The sequence below is a fragment of the Corythoichthys intestinalis genome, chromosome 10, assembly GCF_030265065.1.
Source record: "Corythoichthys intestinalis isolate RoL2023-P3 chromosome 10, ASM3026506v1, whole genome shotgun sequence".
NCBI lineage: Eukaryota > Metazoa > Chordata > Actinopteri > Syngnathiformes > Syngnathidae > Corythoichthys > Corythoichthys intestinalis.
In genome coordinates, this window is record NC_080404.1 from 42,942,463 (window position 1) to 42,961,895 (window position 19,433).

The 19,433-nt window shown below is 38.2% G+C and overlaps 1 protein-coding gene across 3 annotated transcripts in view; it reads right to left on the reverse strand.

Moving 5' to 3' along the window:
• The window catches only part of LOC130923279 (inositol polyphosphate-5-phosphatase A-like), a 370,235-nt gene that overhangs the window by 237,160 nt on the left and 113,642 nt on the right, over nt 1-19,433 (reverse strand). For all 3 annotated transcript variants that reach the window (XM_057848875.1, XM_057848873.1, XM_057848874.1), the window contains exon 2: nt 7,694-7,735. Coding sequence is in view for 2 of the 3 variants with exons in the window: in XM_057848873.1 (XP_057704856.1) it covers nt 7,694-7,735 (42 nt within the window). In the remaining variant the exon portion in view is untranslated. The remainder of the gene's footprint in view (nt 1-7,693; nt 7,736-19,433) is intronic.

Consider the following 19,433-nt stretch of genomic DNA (forward strand, 5'->3'; position numbering starts at 1 on the left):
TTTATTTTTGTAGTTTTATGACGGTCTAAAGAGGACAATGGTTTGAGGCTATTTTATTAATAAATCAGATGAAAAAGGAAGAAGTCTGATTATCAAGGCGTCGTTCACTAGCTGTCTAGCTTTGGAAAAAGTAGACACTTCGGAGTGAGGACAGCATAGACAGATTTAAATGACAGTACAGTGAAATGCCCACTACAGTCCTTATGTACCGTATGTTGAATGTACAGTGGGGAGAACAAGTATTTGATACACTGCCACTGGGAAAACCCATTGACAGTGTATCAAATACTTGTTCTCCCCACTGTATATATCCATCTTGTGTCTTATCTTTCCATTCCGACAATTTATTTTACAGAATATATATATAATTTACAGAAAAATATGGCATATTTTATAGATGGTTTGAATTGCGATTAATTGCGATTAATTACGATTAATTAATTTTTAAGCTGTAATTAACACGATTAAAAATTTTAATCGTTTGACAGCCCTATAATAAACATATACAGTACTTATGTACTGTATGTTAAATGTATATATTCGTCCGAGTTTTATTCATTTTTTTCTTAATGCATTGCCAAAATGTATATGATCGGGAAAAATTATCGGGAATGATTGGAATTGAATCGGGAGCAAAAAAAAAAGCAATCGGATTGGGAGATATCAGGATCGGCAGATACTCAAACTAAAACGATCGGGATCGGATCGGGAGCATAAAAACATGATCGGAACAACCCTAGTAATTACACATTTAAAATATTTCTCTGCACCTTAAAAATCTCGTTTTTCAATGTGGCCACTTGCGGCTTTTAGTCAGGTGTGCCTTATAGCGCATAATTCTTAGGGTAATTAAGGTGAAATATGTCAAAGATTCACGGCATATTTCAAGATATTAAAACTTTTACAAGACTGGATGTGGGAAGCAAACACAATCACTGACTTTTGATAGTGCAGACAAGTTCCAAATGCAAATTTGTCTGTGCAACTATTGAGGAGTGTGGTACAAATGCAAATCAATATTTACCAGACCACAGCAGTGCGGGATCTCCATTTACCCAAGGCCATTGCATTTATAATCGACATTTTCTGCCTTTAATGTATTACGTTTGTTGTGATTTAAACTAACATATTGTTTGGTCACTGGTCAGTAATTCAACTTTAGTAAAATTTTAAATGGAATAGGTATCGCATTGTTAAAAGTAGCCCAATAAGCAACTCCGGAACAGACATAGCCAATGTTTTTTGACATGCCAACAGCAAAACATCATTGGCTTACAGTTGGCCAAAATAATTGTTATACATGCCATACCAGATGCTATTGCTGGTGTTATGATTAAAAGCTGATTCAATTTGGACCACAATCTTATATTTTAATCATCGATAATGGAAGTGAGTGAATTGCACACTGTTGCAGGCAGTACAGCAATCTGTTGCAGACACACCACTGATCCATGATCAAGTTGTAAAATGAAAAGTCCATTCTTCTAAGGAATTCCCTCACAGTTCATTGGTGTTGGCATATACAGACAGAGTCCAAGTATATCAATATTCGAAGGAGGAGTAGAGGTTTAAACAGGGCGGCAATGTGACCTTTGCTACAGTTGCAAGTCGATAAAGTCGAGTTTAACAGCTTGTCTTGTTTATTTTCTAGGACGTTGCATAGGAACCTCGGCGGGCATGTACAAAATGAGCACGCCTTTCCTTATTGGCATTCAGGTCAATCATTTTTAATTGATGTACAGCTCATCCATCTCCATTTAAGATGTTGTGTTACACAATTGTATGATCTGTATATGGTGTAGGGCTGTCCCAAACGACTAATTTTCTCCCGATTGGTCAGCCAACTATTTTTACGATTAGTCGACTAATCTTATAATTTTTTTAATGTGTTTTTTTTTTTTTTTTTTTTTTTTTACTAATTTAGCAATGAAATTTTTGTTGATGCTTATCAATTCACAAAAACATTTTGGAACACTTAAATTCTTTATTGAAGTACAAATAAACAGATAAATAACAATAAATCACAAATAAACAATGACTTCAAATGCTGATAGAATTAACTTGTGCAAAAGAATGGAATGTAAACAGATTCAGAACACTGACTTCTCCTTTCCAACATGATTCAAAACAATTCTTAAAAAAATACCTAGCATTAATATTATAGTATACTGTAGTACTATATATAATAGTATTATAATAATTATTCATTGCCAATCAGACTTTTCATAAAGTGTGTCATTTTAAAGGTATTAGTGTAGAATCTGACGTATGTGGGATTAACTCCAGAAATCGTTATTTATATGACGAACATGACATGCTTTTATTTTGAAATGCGTACAGGAAGTACGTTTGCTAAACCGCTAATTTAAGCTTTACACTCCGCAAAAAAGCCCTTTTTGTGATTGCATGTGGTGTCAGTAATAGATTTTTTTCCTTTTGCAAATGCTGTTAACCAGCGATTTTTCATGTTTGAAGTGTCACCTTTTAACTGCAAGTTTTGGAGAAGGCTGCCTGTTTTATAGCCGGCTAAAGTAGGTTGTCTTTTTTCCCCATTCACCTCAATGTAGCAATGCTAACGTATGTAGTGTTTAATATAGATGTGTTTTCTTATTTTGTATGTCTGAACTTTAATTCTACAGCGTGTTGATATGAGACTCCAGTTCTTTTCTCTGATGCCATCAGCACGCAGCACAAATGGACGCAGGCACGCGCGCGCAGCGATAAAACGCAGCAGTGATAATGACCGCCCTCATTTTTATTTACCATGCGATGAATGAACTCATTGCATATCACGACAGGCTTAGCAACTTTAATAATACATGTCATTAGTTTGTTAGATGGACTTACAATCTCCTGTCGTTATCATCCACGGCCGACGTGCAGCCAAGCTTGGCATTGAAGAGACAGAACACAACAGTGTACCCTCCTTTGTTTCTTTAAAAATAAGTCAATGTTTTGGACTCTCTGGTGCGCTTTTTTTGGGCTTTGTGCCGCTTTCCCCGCTTGCATACCAAGCGTCCGACATTCTGAACTTTCCACGCATATATATATTTTTTAACCCTTCATTAACCGTCGACGGGATGTTGTGCTCGTCGACGGATTTACGTCATCGATGACGTCGACTATGTCGACTAGTCGGGACAGCTCTAATATGGTGACGAGCCAAAGTTTGACAATAAATGATTTTGTTCGTGTCACGTTATACCACATGCTGTATACACATGTCTACAGAGTCTTTTTGCCCGATAATGTTACCAAAATAATTTACAAAATGTATTTTATCGTTACTTTGGTTGATTTTGTGAGAGACAAAAATTGGTTCCATGATCCAAAAGCATAAGCGACACATAATTTGCTAAAAGCATTACGTGTAAACAAAGCTGATTTCAAGCAGGGAGAAAAAACATACTTTTAGACAGCACAGTATTGTACATCTTAATGAAAGCAAATCAGTGTCCAATACTTTGATTAGCATGGGCCACAAAGATTTACTTCAACGTGTCTGATTTTTAGTTGAGTTGTCATATATAGTTTTCCCCGGCCACAACGCACGAGTTCAGAGTCATGCGTTTTTCCATGACATCAGCACAGAGCTGGCATGCAGGTCAGCCTGAATCACAGAGACCGCACCTCACACTCTCTCTTCTAAGGACTTGTTGAGCACTCCCTCTCTCTCGCTCACTTATTCTTTCCTCCACCTTGCATACAATAATACAGTTACACATTTCTCTAAGACGTTTGGCATAAAAACTCAAGTGAAATCAACATATTTAAACTGATGTGAAAAAAAATTACAAGGAAAGCGTAAAACTGACATGGCAAAGTTGTTGAACATAATAAATCATGACCAATCACCAACACACAATTATTATTAAAACAAGAACGAAAATGTCAGACCCTACCACAACTTTCAAATTCAATTTGCATCATAACAAATAATCAATATACAGGTATTCCCCAGGTTACGAACGAGTTCTGTTACTACGCTGCCAACGAAACCCAAATGTCCGCGTCAGTCGGAATTAACCCTTTAAAAGAATAAATATCCAGAAAATTCAAAAATATTTTATTTTGTACAAGTATGGATGGTGCACTGCCCTCTGGTGGCAGTGTTGGGTGTTGCTGGACTGTCGCCTAGGTTTCTATGACTGAGTGTAGGAGACTCATCCGACATGGATATGAGACAGCTGCCCTCTCGTTTGGCCCACATAGGGCTGTAATATGTTTGTGTATGCATTTGTAATTAAGTTTAGAGCTACAGTTTGTGCAGTTATGTGTGAGCCATTTGCTATGAAAATTGTAAATACGTTAGCATTAGTAGAATTTAAGCTAGCGGACTTTTGATAGGCAAATTACGCTAATTTAATCGACTAAATTTACATTTTGATCAGACGAGATGGATGTTTGAACACCAATTGTTTTGTGTCAGGTATTATTAAAATGTGTGTTGTTTTAAGCATAAGTGGACATATGTGTGCTACAGCTTTACAAATTGTCACAAGTGAAGGAAGGAAAAAGCTTTAAAAACCACAATTGCCTTGTTTGCTGTCTGTCAACCTGAAGAACTTCACGTTTAGTGAGGAGAGAAGTTAATAAAGTTAAAAATAATTAAAAATAAGACACTTTGTATTACAATTAGGTACTGTTTACGCAGCCATATATATATATATATATATATATATATATATACATATATATATATCAGAGGCTGCGCTAGACTTTTTCGTTGTCTGTCATTTTGACTGACAGTGTCATAAAAATCCGGTCATAATCTATTTTTACCCGTCACTTACATTTTTAAAATGATAATAATGACTTATTCAATAGGATTTAGTTTTCATTCATTTTTAATTAATATTCTGTCCGAACAAGCTTAACAAGAGGCAAACAGACAGCGTAGTGCACCAATCAGCGACGGGCAGACGTGCCGTTAGCAAAGCCACGAGGGCAGGACGAGGGACTTGCGCGCGGAAGTAAACATACGAGGAGAACGGAGTTTATTCAACATGGCGAGCGCGAGACAGACTGTTGTCAATGTCTCGTGTCGATGTGTTTTAGCTCATTTAAAACTGAATTTACCGCGGATTGGAACATATTCTCGGCTCTCCCGCCATCCGTGTTGTAGAGACGACTTTCGGCGCGCAAGAGTGACGTTGCTCGTGAAGAACACGTCACGCAAATAAACAAATCTGATTTGTCGATTGATTTTGTACCCACTCTGTGTCCCAGACTTTTCTCTCAGTGTTTGAAAGATACAGGGAGAACAGTCTGGCCGTGCCAGGTAAACACTCAGTTACCTTGACATTTTTCCGAGTAAGGCCAACGACGTCATGCATCAAGAGAGAAAATAGCTAATTAATATGCTCACTTGCCACCCTGTGGTCTGGGGTGTGAATTGCAACCTGTCAAAATGACGGATGGACTTCAGTGTTTTCCGTCACCATTTTAAAAAACCGGTCAACGACGGAAAATATTCGGTTAACGCGACCCCTGATATATATATATATGAAAGGGGAAAATGGTGGACGAGACTCTGGCGCCGTAAAGTCAAAATCGCGTAAGTTGACTCCGTTGTAACACGGGGACTACCTGTACACATAATTATTTGACTAAGTCCTATTATAAATTTAATTTCCATTGACCTAACAGGTAATTGATTAAAAGTCATTCTGTACTGTCAACACTATTGGTGAATAGGATCTTACTAGTCCAAGCTTAGTAATTGTCAAGTACAGTTAGCAATACAAGATTCTTGAAATGTATCATTCCTCACTAGGGTTGGGCATCGTTTGAAATTGAACAATTCCGGTTCCGATTTCATGTTTCGATTCCAGTTCTGAACGATTCTCGATTCCGATTCTTTTGTGCAATAGTCCAATCGCAGGATTTGCAATTGTTTTTTAATGTAAATGGGTTTTTTTTGCCTCATAAAAGCAGCAATTGCGCAGGGACATGGCTTCCTGGATCCTTTCATATAGACCAAGTCACCTGATGTTGAGAATCAGCCAATACGGAATCCCGATCAGATAACGAAAAAACACAATGAATGAGGTGCCACAGATTACCAAGCTTAACAATGATGAACACATTTGTGTCTTTGATCATAGAGCTACCGAGGCGTCTCTGGCCAGATCAAAGCAACACACTTGTTACTGGCTTCCAGTCGAGTTTAGAATTAAATTTAAATTACTCCTTCTTACATTTAATTTAAGATTTAATGGGTTGGGTCCATCTTATCTCACCGATGCTCTGGTTCCATACCGCCCCAACAGAACACTCCGATCTCAGAATGCAGGTCTACTGGTAGTTCCCAGGGTTTCTAAAAGTACTGTCGGCGCTAGAGCCTTTAGCCACCAAGGCCCTGTTTTATGGAATCAGCTTCCAGCTAGTATTAAAGAAGCCGAGACAGTCTGCACATTTAAGATTAGATTTAAAACGTTCCTATTCGACAAAGCTTATGGTTAGGCTAGTTGAAGTCGGAGTAGACTCACAGTTTAGTCTAAGCTGCACTAGAAGCTATAATGCTGGGGGAAGTACAGCCGCTGAGTTCTATCTCCTTTTCTTACTCTACCTACCACTTGTCTTACTTTATTTCTATTTTCCAATGTTAATATCTAGTTGTCTAGTCTCTTCATCACTAGTCACCCGGTGTCCCCTTTCCCCCCTCCCCTCTGGGGAGAGGCTATTTTTCAGCTGCAGCCTCCTGACTGTCCGGACCCCTGGCTGATTAGACGTCCTCGCTGCTTCCCCCGTCTCATCTGGCTAGATGGACCTCTTCTTGCTCCTTTATTCCACTGTATTTTTACGGACTGTAACTTCGCTTGCTAATTCCCACTAGCAGTTCTGGGGTCCCTGTCTATCCGTCCTGGGAGTGGATCTCTCCTGACTGTATTCAGGTGTATGACTGTATTCTGTAGTCTGTCATTTTGCATCTAGTTCTTTTTACATGTTCTACCGGCGCCGTCGTCTGTTATTTTGCATCTAGTTCTACATATATGTGATATCTACTATAGCCGTATGTGGCCGTATGTTTGATCCGTTCCTCACCGTGTCCTCAAGACCCGAATTAGGTCTGCTTTACCTGGTATAATTCAATAATCGGAATTTGGATTTTTGTGAATCGTTCTCGAATCTTCCAGGGCCGAATCGCGAATAATCCCAGAATCGGAAATTTTGCACGCCTATAATTGGTAAGTCTGATTTAGTATAATGGAGTCATGTATTATTTATGGAACATCTCCTTGGTGAAACTCTGGCAAAAAAACATCAGATCTAGTTTGTAGAATAAAGAGGAAAAATGTGACTCTAGTGTAGCCCAAAGTAGCGGCGTTAGAGTAGCGTTTCGTCTTCACAAATCTACTCAAGTAAACGTAAAAAGTACTGTATAGTGTTGCAAAACTACTCCTAAAAATACATTTTTCTCAAAAACTTACTGATGTAAATGTAACAGAGTAAGTTTCATGTGTTACAACCCACCTCTGATAGAAATGTGTATTTATTAAGTTATTTTAATTATTCAATTCAACCTTTTGCAAGACTAGTGTTGCTACTATGGAATTAAAGTATAATATGCCCAGAGATAGCTTCAGCATGATATTTAGCAGAGGCTAAACATTTTAGTTAAACCCACACAAATCCCATTTATTGCTTGTGAGACAGAAATGCTAACATGATCAACGCCAGACATACGTACCTGGTAAAACTCCCTCAGCCACGTTTTCTGGAGATTTTCAGGCTGCAAGGAGAAGAAACACATCATTATTTGAGTTGAGAATATGGTCACTATTTACTCATTGGCACTAGTGATTTTCTAATGAGGATCTTAAAAAAAAAAGTGTGTGTGGAAGGGGGGGTTGCTTACTGACATGGTTCACGGTCACTACTCAAGATAAGCCATCAAGCTGCCTCCTGCCATCTATTTTTCCCTTATTTTGCTATGCCCGTTTCATTATTCCGTCCCTTCTCTCCTACACTTTAAAAGGCTATTCTGAGAACTGGACTCTATTTCCACTTTGCAACGAGAAAAGAGACAGGGCCCTGGGTTGTCTACTGTACCATTTAAGGAGAGATCTCAGTCTGTCGATAACTAGGTCTGACGAGCAGTAGTTGTGTGTACATGCATGTGTATAGAGAGCCCCATGCTTTCCTGTAAACTATAATAAAGGAATAATAGTTTATTCCCAACATTCTATTATATTCATTCCATATTTTTTCTCTAGGCTGAATCTGAATCACTTGCCAAATTTACAAAGAAAAAATTAGCAATAGGATTGCTTCCTTCACCCAGTCAGAGATTTCAAGTTGGTCCTTTCAGAGCCAATGAGCTAGCAAATTTTTCGGTTGTTCATTGGTTAGTAAGAGCAAAACCTATCACAGCAAAAGTACTAGCAAAACATATCATTTGGTATCTGTTCACATTAATGAATTCAATGATATGCATGTCGAGTGACCGTGATGTGCTTGATTGTTTTTCTTTTTGGCTTTGTTTCTTAATGTTTTGTGACTGAACTGACTCTGAACTGCACTAGATTTAGGTTACAAAGCTGCATGCTTTTGTGGACCTACTTATTGTCATTAAGTTCTGACAGGATACATACTCCCGACCAGATCCTAAGCAATAGGTAAATAAATGACACTTATGCTTGTCTAAAAAGGCAAGTAACAGGAGAAGCGGTTTCACACTTAAGCTAAGAGGCAGTCTTCAGCTTTTATTAGAAACACATAAAATGTTGCCACTTATTTAAAAATCTATAATATTTAGTACATGTTTTGACCTACGGAGGGTGCCATGTTTTATGCACACAATGGACGCTCAGGGTGATGACGTAGTTTGTCACTGTCACAAGACGAACACTACCGGTGTTCTGCAATTCCTTTCTACACGGCGAGAGGTCCAACACATCGGTTAAAAGCGGCAAGTACTTACTGTTTGTGTTTTTATCGAGTCTTTTATTACCTTTTAAATCATTTGCTCCCAAAAACGTATAAATACGTTCTATTTTTAATTGTTTCAGTGTCCCAAAGGCGTATTTATATGTCTTTTACGTTATTCATAAGAGACATCTCTGGGTTCTGATTCAACTGAGCTCCAAAGCACAAAGCTGAAAATCTATTTTAAAGCAATAAAAACTGGCCACTGGAGGGCATTTGATAAGACCTGCAACCCGATTCAACGGCAACGAACAGCCGGGCCACACGGTCGGGGCGCCGGCGGAAGGATGCCAGGTGGTGGATGACCGAGCAGATCAACCAAGAGGACGCCCAGGATGCCAGGCGCTGGATGACCGAGCAGAACGACCAAGACCACCAGTGCAGCGGACGATTTCGTGGAGTCTGTGCTGCTCACCGAGCAGACCCCGCAGATACTCAAAAAAATCATCTTTATGAGACAGGCAGCGATGAGGGAAAGTTAACCCGGCTGTCGCGGCCAAAACAGCGTCATCTCAGTTAGTTATGTGTAAATAAATTGTTACTTTGCTATCAAAACCTCTATTTGTCTTGTTGTTTACGTTATTTTGTAAAAGGAAAACATTCAGATGTTTGGGATGTAACTAAAGCAAAAAATAGCTGTGTTAAAGTCAAAGTAATGTTTGAAATGTATGCTTTCACAAAAAGCTCAATTTCTGTTTTTTCATCAGAAATTGGAAAATTGCTCAAACTAAGCTATTTTCTAATGCTGATTTCTAAAGAATGGAAAAAGATATGAACTTACTTTTTTTTCTGCTGAAAGAAGAGAGTCTAATCTTTCTTTTGGTGGGGTCCATGTTTATATAGCAATAGAACAGAATTTTCTGTGGGCCTTGCAAAATCAGTCAAAATCCAGTAAAACGTCCGGGAGCGAAGGGCCTTGCTCCAGTGAAAATGGCTGGGAGTGAATGACTTATTGCCTCAAAATACTTTTTGCATGTGTTCCCTCTCTCACTTTTAAGCATTGTGTTTTCTTGTGGTTACTTTAAAGCAGATTGTTGATCTGTTGACCACATTAGTCACGTAGCGTATTTAAACCTCCCTTATTAGATATTACTACGTTTAAGTATTTTCTTAAGGCATCTTTAGTATGTTCTGTCACTATGCATCCAAACAAAACAAGCTAAAAGCGCACAGTAGTACTTTGGGTGTCAAATTTGCCTCTTGTAGGACGTTTCACCGGTGTATCACATTTTGGCAGAACACAGGTTTTGTCCTATTCTCATTTCGTCTCATCCCGTCTTTCCTGTTCATTTTGCTTTTGCTGCTCGTTTTGTGAAATATCAACATTGTGTCGCTAGAGTCATACTCTGGTAGCCCAACAGCGTAACCCAGTGACGTCACCTCCCTGCAACATCAACAACAAAATTTTACAAATTGTATAAAAAGGAAAACATTAAGAGAAACGTTATTGTGAGTTAAAATAATTTTATATTAAAGATGTCCGATCACGTCATTTTCAAAGTATCGGAATCGGCAAAAAAATATCAGACATGCCTTTTTTAAATATATATATATATATATATATATTTTTTTTTTTTTTTTTTTTTTTTTAATTAAATCGTTTTCTAATTGTATTTAACGTAACAGACAAAATGTCTTACACTCATCCAGAGACTTTAGTTTTGGCTTAAAGTAGGGCTGTCAAATTTATCGCATCAACGGCGGTAATAACATTAAAATATTTAACGCTATTAACACATGCGCTGCACTACCCACTCACGCATTGTCGCGTTTAATCTATAATGGCACCGTATTACGTATACATAGAGCTAAAAGGCAACGTAAAATGAGTAGAGAGAATTTTGGCAGCCTTTGAAGCCTTTTTTTAATTGGCTAAAGCCTTACAATCCCTTTCTAAACAATAAGAAATATCGTGGGAAATGTGGGGAAGAAAGGTAGACGTTGATCTTTTTCTAAACACCCTATTTTATTTCCCAACACTGAGAAGATATATCAATTGGTACCATTGCGCACAGTCATGGTTGCACTTCCCATCATGCATTTGGGCAGAATATAAATGGCTGCAGTATCATTTACTGAGAGCTCATAAAAATCCACCAGATGGCAATATTTAGTCACAATATACAAAGTCACATTTATCCTTAAAGAATTATAAGTCTTTCTATCAGTGGATCCCTCTCACAGAAAGAATGTTAATAATGTAAATGCCATCTTGAGGATTTATTTTCATAATAAACAAATACAGTACTCAGTATGTACTGTATGTTGAATGTATATATTCGTCCGAGTTTTATTCATTTTTTTCTTAATGTATTGCCAAAATGTATATAATCGGGAAAAATTAACGGGAATGATTGGAATTGAATCGGGAGTAAAAAAAAAAAAAAAAAGCAATCGGATCGGGAAATATCGGGATCGGCAGATACTCAAACTAAAACGATCGGGAGCAAAAAAACATGATGGGAACAACCCTATTTGATATTATCTTTTAAATCTTTGTATCCGTGGTTGCCTTAACTGTGTTAGCAGCCTGTTCATATTGGTGCATGCTCAAAGTTCACTTTATTAGATGTCTTCTGTAGGGCGATTTGTTTCCGGTCACAGACACACCACAGACGGACATGTGCATACAAACAAATACAACAACAGCAATAATAATGTATATTCGTTGCTTCATGCTGTTATTTATTTAACCTGATTTTGGCAGTAACAATTAACTAATTGGCTGCCACTGACTGTGGCAGACGATCAATCCATGCTGACATTTTTAACATTCGTTAATTTGCACACACCCAGTCAAAATGGGTTGGACATCAAGTGCCATCAATGGTACTGAAACATGAACACTCACAGTCAGTCCTCTCTGTTTAAATTAATTGGCAGGCAATGAGTAAAGCAAGGCTGATACTTGGGAATTTTTCACTTTTAAAATGTGGGCTTAATTACACATTGAATAAAACACCTTCTCAACCAGTCGTCAGCCAACCACAAGGGGAGGGGCTTTATTAGGCTGCAAAAATAATCAGCATTAATGAACGTCGCTTCCTATTCTAGCTGTAATAGGTTGACATTTTTAGAGGTACAGTTTAGCAAACTATCTGAAGACTTAGCAAGTTTGTTTATCTGCGCATGCACCATCATCCAAGCGTGGGGTAGATCCGACAGCACATACTGTAGGTCTATATAAGGGAATGAGCACTGGACCTTGTCATTCGTCACATGAACTGAGGAAGAGAAAAAGAGGGCAAAACTAAGAGAGACTGAGAGTAATGGAAATCTTATAATGAGAAAATGATCACCTGAACCTGACCGTTGTTTCACTAAAGTGTCTTTGCAAATCACACAACATGCAAGTGTGATCAAAGTCAGTGCTCATTCACTGAATGGTGGAAATCTGTTCCAAATACTTAATCCTACATTTTTTTCCCTTGCCAAATAGGATTACAACACATCATTCATACTAATATTTCTGCAAATTCATATTGCACACGGCAAGAACCCAAAAAAACAGGACAAACATAGTCATGAGCCTAGTAACAACCATACTGCTGACAGTTTTATAAACGATTCCTAGACCACTTGGGGAATGTATGTTCTAAATCAGGTCAACATGGAAACAGGAGTGAAAAGGGGGGGGGGGACTGATGTAGCATGGCAAACAATTTTCCAGGACTTTCCAGCATGCTCAGCTGTAGGCTGAGCCATGGTGGAACGTCATTCTGTGGAACAGATGTTGACCTTACCAGCGAGGCTCAGAGGAGGCCCAGTAGGCAGCTTGAGGCCCAGCCACTGGAGAGCAAGTCAGTAAAATAGAAAAAAAAGGTACCGTGTGACGCTTCCCCTTGGAGAGTAATGCGTTTACCCATGGCACTTTTCGCCATCCGCAGCCTATCAGGATGTAATTTGCAGTTAATTAGAGAGCGAGGCATACAGGTTCATAGGTAAAAATAAACCACATAGCATCCCAAGAGTATACACCTCCACTTCCTCTGGCACCCTCAGTCACCTACTTTTCTGCACCTCCTCTATCACTCTCGACTCATGTTCCTTAACTTAATGGCCTACTTAGAGCAGCGTCTGGAGCCAGATACTGCATGCTTTTTTTGTGTGGATTCACCCATTAACCCAAATTGAGGTTTAATAATAACAGACCTAATGAAATATGTTATCACATTACGAACTGCTAATAGTTTATTAGCAACAATCTAATAACAATTTACACTGTAGATTAAAAAAACATATCAGTGATAAGTAGGGTTGTTCCGATCATGTTTTTTTGCTCCCGATCCGATCCCTATCATTTTAGTTTGAGTATCTGCCGATCCCGATATTTCCCGATCCGATTGCTTTTTTTTTTGCTCCCGATTCAATTCCAATCATTCCTGATAATTTTTCCCGATCATATACATTTTGGCAATGCATTAAGAAAAAAATGAATAAAACTCGGACGAATATATACATTCAACATACAGTACATAAGTACTGTATTTGTTTATTATGACAATAAATGCTCATGATGGCATTTACATTATTAACATTCTTTCTGTGAGAGGGATGCACAGATAGAAAGACTTGTGACTTTGTATATTGTGACTAAATATTGCCATCTAGTGTATTTGTTGAGCTTTCAGTAAATGATACTGTAGCCATGCCCAAATGCATGATGGGAAGTGGAACCATGACTGTGCGTAGTGCTACCAATTGATATATCTTCTCTGCGTTGGGAGATAATATAAGGTGTTAAGAAAAAGATCAATTGCTACCTTGCTTCACCACATTGCTTCCCATGATATTTCTAATCATAAGGAGAGGGATTGTAAGGCTTTAGCCAATTAAAAAAAGTCTCCAAAGGCTGCCAAAATTCACGCTACTCATTTTACGCTGCCTTATATCTCTCTATCCAGGTAAAACGGCGCCATTACAGATTGAGCGCGACAATGCGTGGGTGGGTCGTGCAGCGCATGCATTAATTGCGTTAAATATTTCAACGTGATACATTTTTTTAAAAATTAATTACCGCCGTTATCGGGATAAATTTGATAACCCTACCTTAAGCCTAAACTAAAGACTCTGGATGAGTGTAACAAATTATGTTTGTGACGTTAAATACAATTAGAAAACGATTTAATTAAAAAATATATATATACTGTATATTAAAAAAAGTCATGGACGATATTTTTTTGTCGATTCCGATACTTTGAAAATGACGTGATAGGACCCGATCGATCGGATACATCTCTAGTGATAAGCAATTAACACCAATTTCTATTTATATGTGCATCAATGTATCAATGCATATCCCATCAGTGTTGTTAATCTTACTTTAAAAAAGTAATTACAGTTAAAAATTTCTTCTCCAAAAAAGTCATTGAGTTAATAACTCAGTAACCTCATTGTACGAGTAGTTAGTTACTCAGTAAAGTAACTGATGTTACCTTTTATGTTCTAAATGTTATTACATCAAATATGTTTATATTAACTGATTGCGGAATGAAAACACTCAATACAGTATTTTGGAACATTTGCTTTTTGTTTAGATCAAATATATTAGTCTTGAGAAAACACTAATGTAAACTGAACATTAACCAGTGAAAATCTCAAACTGTATGCTAGGCCTACTGTACAATAAGCAGAACACTATCCTTACATATTATGTGAAGTAACAATATTTCCGTAATTTTCGGACAATAAGCCGCAACTTTCTCCCCTCATTTTGAATCCTGCGGCTTATAGTTCAGTGTTGCTTATTTGTTGATTAACACTCAACAGGTAACACTTTATTTGACAGCGGTGTCATACACCCGTCATAATTATGAAATGACATTTTCATGGGCATTAATGAATGCTTATAACGGTTGTCATTTAGTGTCTTCCGGCAAATAATGTCACTGTTTCCATTTATGTCCTGCTCGGATCTCTTCAGGGCTGCAGCTATCAAATATTTTAGTAATCGAGTAATCGACTGAAAATTCTATCAATTAATCGAGTAATCGGATAAAACTCTTTTTTTTTTTTTTTTTTTTTTTTAGGTAAAGAGCAATTACAAATATACATGACAAAAAAAGACATTTAATCCAATATTGAACCATTTTCAGTCAATCAATGTCTTTATTTTCGATGTACATTGTTGAAAACAGCCAACAATTGCATCCAAGATGTGAATAGAAAAAAAAAAATCACTGCTTTCACTCAAAAAAACTTCTAGATCTTATAAAAAAAACAAAAACAAAAACATATTTCTTACCTAAAAATGTAATTACGCTTGATAACACAAATCACTTGAAAGCTAATTTAAATTCCATTTGTGTCAAGGTATTTTTAAGTTTTAGTTAAGTTTTAAGTCAGTCTAAACCAGACATGTCCAAAGTCCGGCCCGGGGGCCAAATGCGGCCTGTGGTCAAATTTCATCCGGCCCCCAGCCTCTGTCATAAAATCAATAACGTCTGGCCCACACACACTTAATAAATTGGTCAGCAGTACTGCTACCAGAATATTAAGTAGCTTACACACTAAATGCTGCTCCTCATTTACCCACTACAAGGTAGCAGCACTCTGAGCAAAATTACCCTGTGTGACCCTTTACTCCCATTTTTTTAAAATGGCGACAATCAACAACAAAAAAAGTTGACTGTGACGGCCGACACTTCAAGGATAGGTGGAAATTTGACTATTTCTTTACTAAAATACGCAACAACTGTGTCAGCTTCATTTGCAAAGAGACAGTCCCTGTTTTTAAAGAGTTCAATGTGAGGCGACATTACCATACAAGACACACTGACATGTACGACAAGATTACAGGGAAGATACGTAGCGAGAAATTGAAGCAATTTGAAGCTAGTTTAATTTTACAGCATTAGTATTTCGCAACAGGCCGAGAGTCGAAAGAGAACGCCACAAAGGCAAGTTGTAAGATTGTTGAAATTATTAATAAAAAAAAAAAAAAAAAAACAGAGCAAATGTGACACACAGAATGGCTTGCTAAAATTTGCTTAAATATATTGTTCTACGTAAAGGACGTCAGCCAAGGTCGGCCCCCCACATTTTTACCACACCAAATCTGGCCCCCTTTGCAAAAAGTTTGGACACCCCTGGTCTAAACTGTAAGTACTGACAGGATTTTGAGTTTTTGCAGTGTTCAAAATAAATGTATGATACCTGCTGTATTGGAGCACATTAGGGACCAGTGCTACTTGGTGTTTTATTCAGCAATGACTACTGATCTAAAACTGACAGTTAGCTTTATTGTTTTAATTTTACACCCTCATCACTCTACAGCGCTGTGTTTTTACAAATTAAATAAAGCCTGTATACAAGACACATTAGCCACGCATCGACAGTAGTCATAATCAATAGAAACCTAGCCCACCAAAGGGCTAACGTTACGTGAGCGCGTGACAGTAAAGTTATATTTATTAGAGATGAGAAGTCTACTGCTTAAAGATGGCGGCTGTTTACTAACGCTGCCCAGATGCGGCCGAGTCTGTCATTTCGCATGTAGTCCTAAATGCATGCGATATCTATGAGACGCATCGGACACTAACTGCTACCACACTAGCATCATGCGGGCGTAGTTTTTAGCAAAGTTGGCGTAGTTTGTAGCGGCTGTCGGTTGCGGTAAGTTTTTTGTTTTTTGCTTTTTGTTTTTTTACTGCGTCTTCCTCTACGCACGTGACGTCAGCGCGTTGTCCCGCATAAAAAGTAGTCCGGGCAAAACGTGATGCTTAGAGCTGGCAAAATTAAACGATTTCTCGAGATGAATAAAATTACTCCGATCAGTTTTTAAACTCGAGTTACTCGAGTTGCTCGAGTATTCGTTTCAGCTCTAGATCTCTTACATTCATTCAAAAGTGAGATCATTTGCCGGATGACACAAAATGACATGTGTCACAAGCATTCATTAATGCTCATGGCAATGTCATGTCATAGTTTTGATGGTCTTATGACAGTTTTATGGCGCCAAATAAAGTGTTACCAAATACAATAACTAGCAATTAATGAAACAACTAGAACAGTAACTGAAGAAATAATTAGCACAGAACATTCATTTTGATTATTTACATCTGTTGCCCTGCAATGCATGCTAAGAGACATTTTGGACGACAACAGTGTTGACAACAGGTGGCAGCAAATGTTGACTGTCTCCCCCAAGGGAGCAGTGATGGCCAAATTAAGCTTCTTTTAGCAATTAAGCTTTGCAGCCAATTGGTTCAAAGTTTCATAGGGTTAATTCAGTCTTGTAAAGGTTTTATGGTGCCACTGTCAAATAAAGTGTGACCGGTTAATATCTTTTGGTGTAAATATCCCATGATACAGTAAGGAAGGCTGCGGCTTACATTCCAGTGCAGCTTATCTATGAACAAATGCAGTTTTCGTGTCAAATTTGATGGGTGGCGGCTTATGGTCAGTAGCACCTTATGGTCCCAAAATTACGGTAAATATAATTCAAGTTTGAGAAAGCTACTTTTCAATTTCCCTGTCCCTTCGGCATTATCGCCGTCTTGTTGTGTTTGCCAGAGTGTGCAGTGAAGCAGGGCATGATCCACCCGGTTAGCTAATCATCGTCGCGTTTGCAACGGCGTCACCACCCTCTTCCCTCCTTCCCCCTCCTGCTCTGCTATATCCAGGCAGGTGGCAGCTAATGTGTGACAAAATCAACTGTCAACAACTCGCGCTTCATTCAACCAAACTGTAGGAACGCGCCCCTTCACATCCTCAGTAACGTTAAGTGCGTTGCAAAGAAGGGAAAAGATATTGATTTGTTTACTCACTACTAGGCATGTGCCGGTATGATAACCTCAAGCCAAAATATCACGGTTTCAAGGTATTACAGTATTGCAATTACAGCTCTAAAATGTGTTACTCTGAGATATCTGGGTTTAAAAAATAATAATAATAATTTCCATTGAACAAGATTTTTATTTTTCAAAACATTCATACAAATTGGAACATAACTATCATGCAGTCCATGTATCATGTTAAGTTAAAATAAAAATAAAATTAAAATAAATGCAGTCCTTTAGGTGAGTCCAAACCCAAAGCTCAACGTTATTACCATCAGAACAAAAATAATTAAATTATTTTCCATAAAAAGCACGTGTGTATGACTCGTATCATGTTTACATTATACAGACAGTTGCCAGAGAAAAAAACATCACATTTTACCACTGCTAGACACACTAAACGCACTGGAGTTAACTCTTGTAGCTGGTGGGAAACGTTCATGACAGTGTTTATTAGCCTTTAATTTTACATAAATGCAAAATCATTCTGGAGGTATTGCCTCCTCGGCAGCCACCTTCCGCAAACATGTTTTAAGTGTCAGTTGGCCCTCCTCCTCTAAGACGCAGTCATCTGTAACTTTTCTGTAACTGAAGTATTCCCAGACCAGCGATTTCATTTTCTTCAATGGGGGAAATCGTTCAGGAGTTTCACCTCCTTCAGCCATCGTGTAGCACTGCTGACTAACTGACACACAGCAACAACCGGTGGGGGAGGGTTGAGCCTCACAGCTGCAAGCGGGGGATTTCTCCGTGCATTTATGGTACATAAAAAATAGCTAATACCTTAGGGACGGTATGACGGAAAATTTTTGTGGTTTTGAAACCTTGACGTTTTCATACAACGGTATACCTTGAAACCGGTAATTGGCACATTCCTACTCACTACTGAAAAAAATAACGCCATCAGAAATACCGTTACACTCTAACGACGTTATTAACAAAACTGCATCCAATCATTCTCATAAATGGAGACGCACACAACTAGACACACATGTGGCCCAAGCTTGGTTAGGAGCCTCAATAGTGTAAGGCATCTCATCAGTAGGAGCGACATAAAGCACAATGGAAACTAGTCAAATGAAAAAAAAAGCTCCTCCGGTATTGTGCCCTAACGTAACCTTTCCTTTGTAACTCCTCTTGGCAAGTAGCGACACATTATTGCTGTAGAGCTGACCCAATTATGTATTAAAGAAGGCCATCTACATTTAAATTTGCATGAAATTACGTCAAAGGGCTGTCCTGTTTTGAGTGCCTATGGCAATCTAATGGTAACACGCGGTTATCACAAGTTGTTTTTTTCCTACACATACTTCAATTTTTATTCGTAAACCATGTCGCGTTTCCATTCGGACTGACTTTTGCTTAGTTAGAAACGTGCTTTATTTTAAAAGAAACCATAACTGTGGATAAGCAGTACCGAAGATGACTGAATTAATTTTGCATCTAGTTCTCTTTACATGTTCTAATACCGCCGACTCTGTCATTCTGCATCTAGTTCTATATACATGATATCGAACATAGCTAGACGTAATAATACGACTTATTCTCATACTATTTTCCAACCATCCATCCATTATCTACTGCTTAATCCGGGGTTGGATCGCGGGAACAGCAGAAGCGGCCGTAATGTATCATTTTATTTTACTTACCTGGTTCCGACGGCACAGCGCGTCAACTACGTAGCACTCAGCTAGCTATGCACTTGGTTCTTGTATTCCAAGA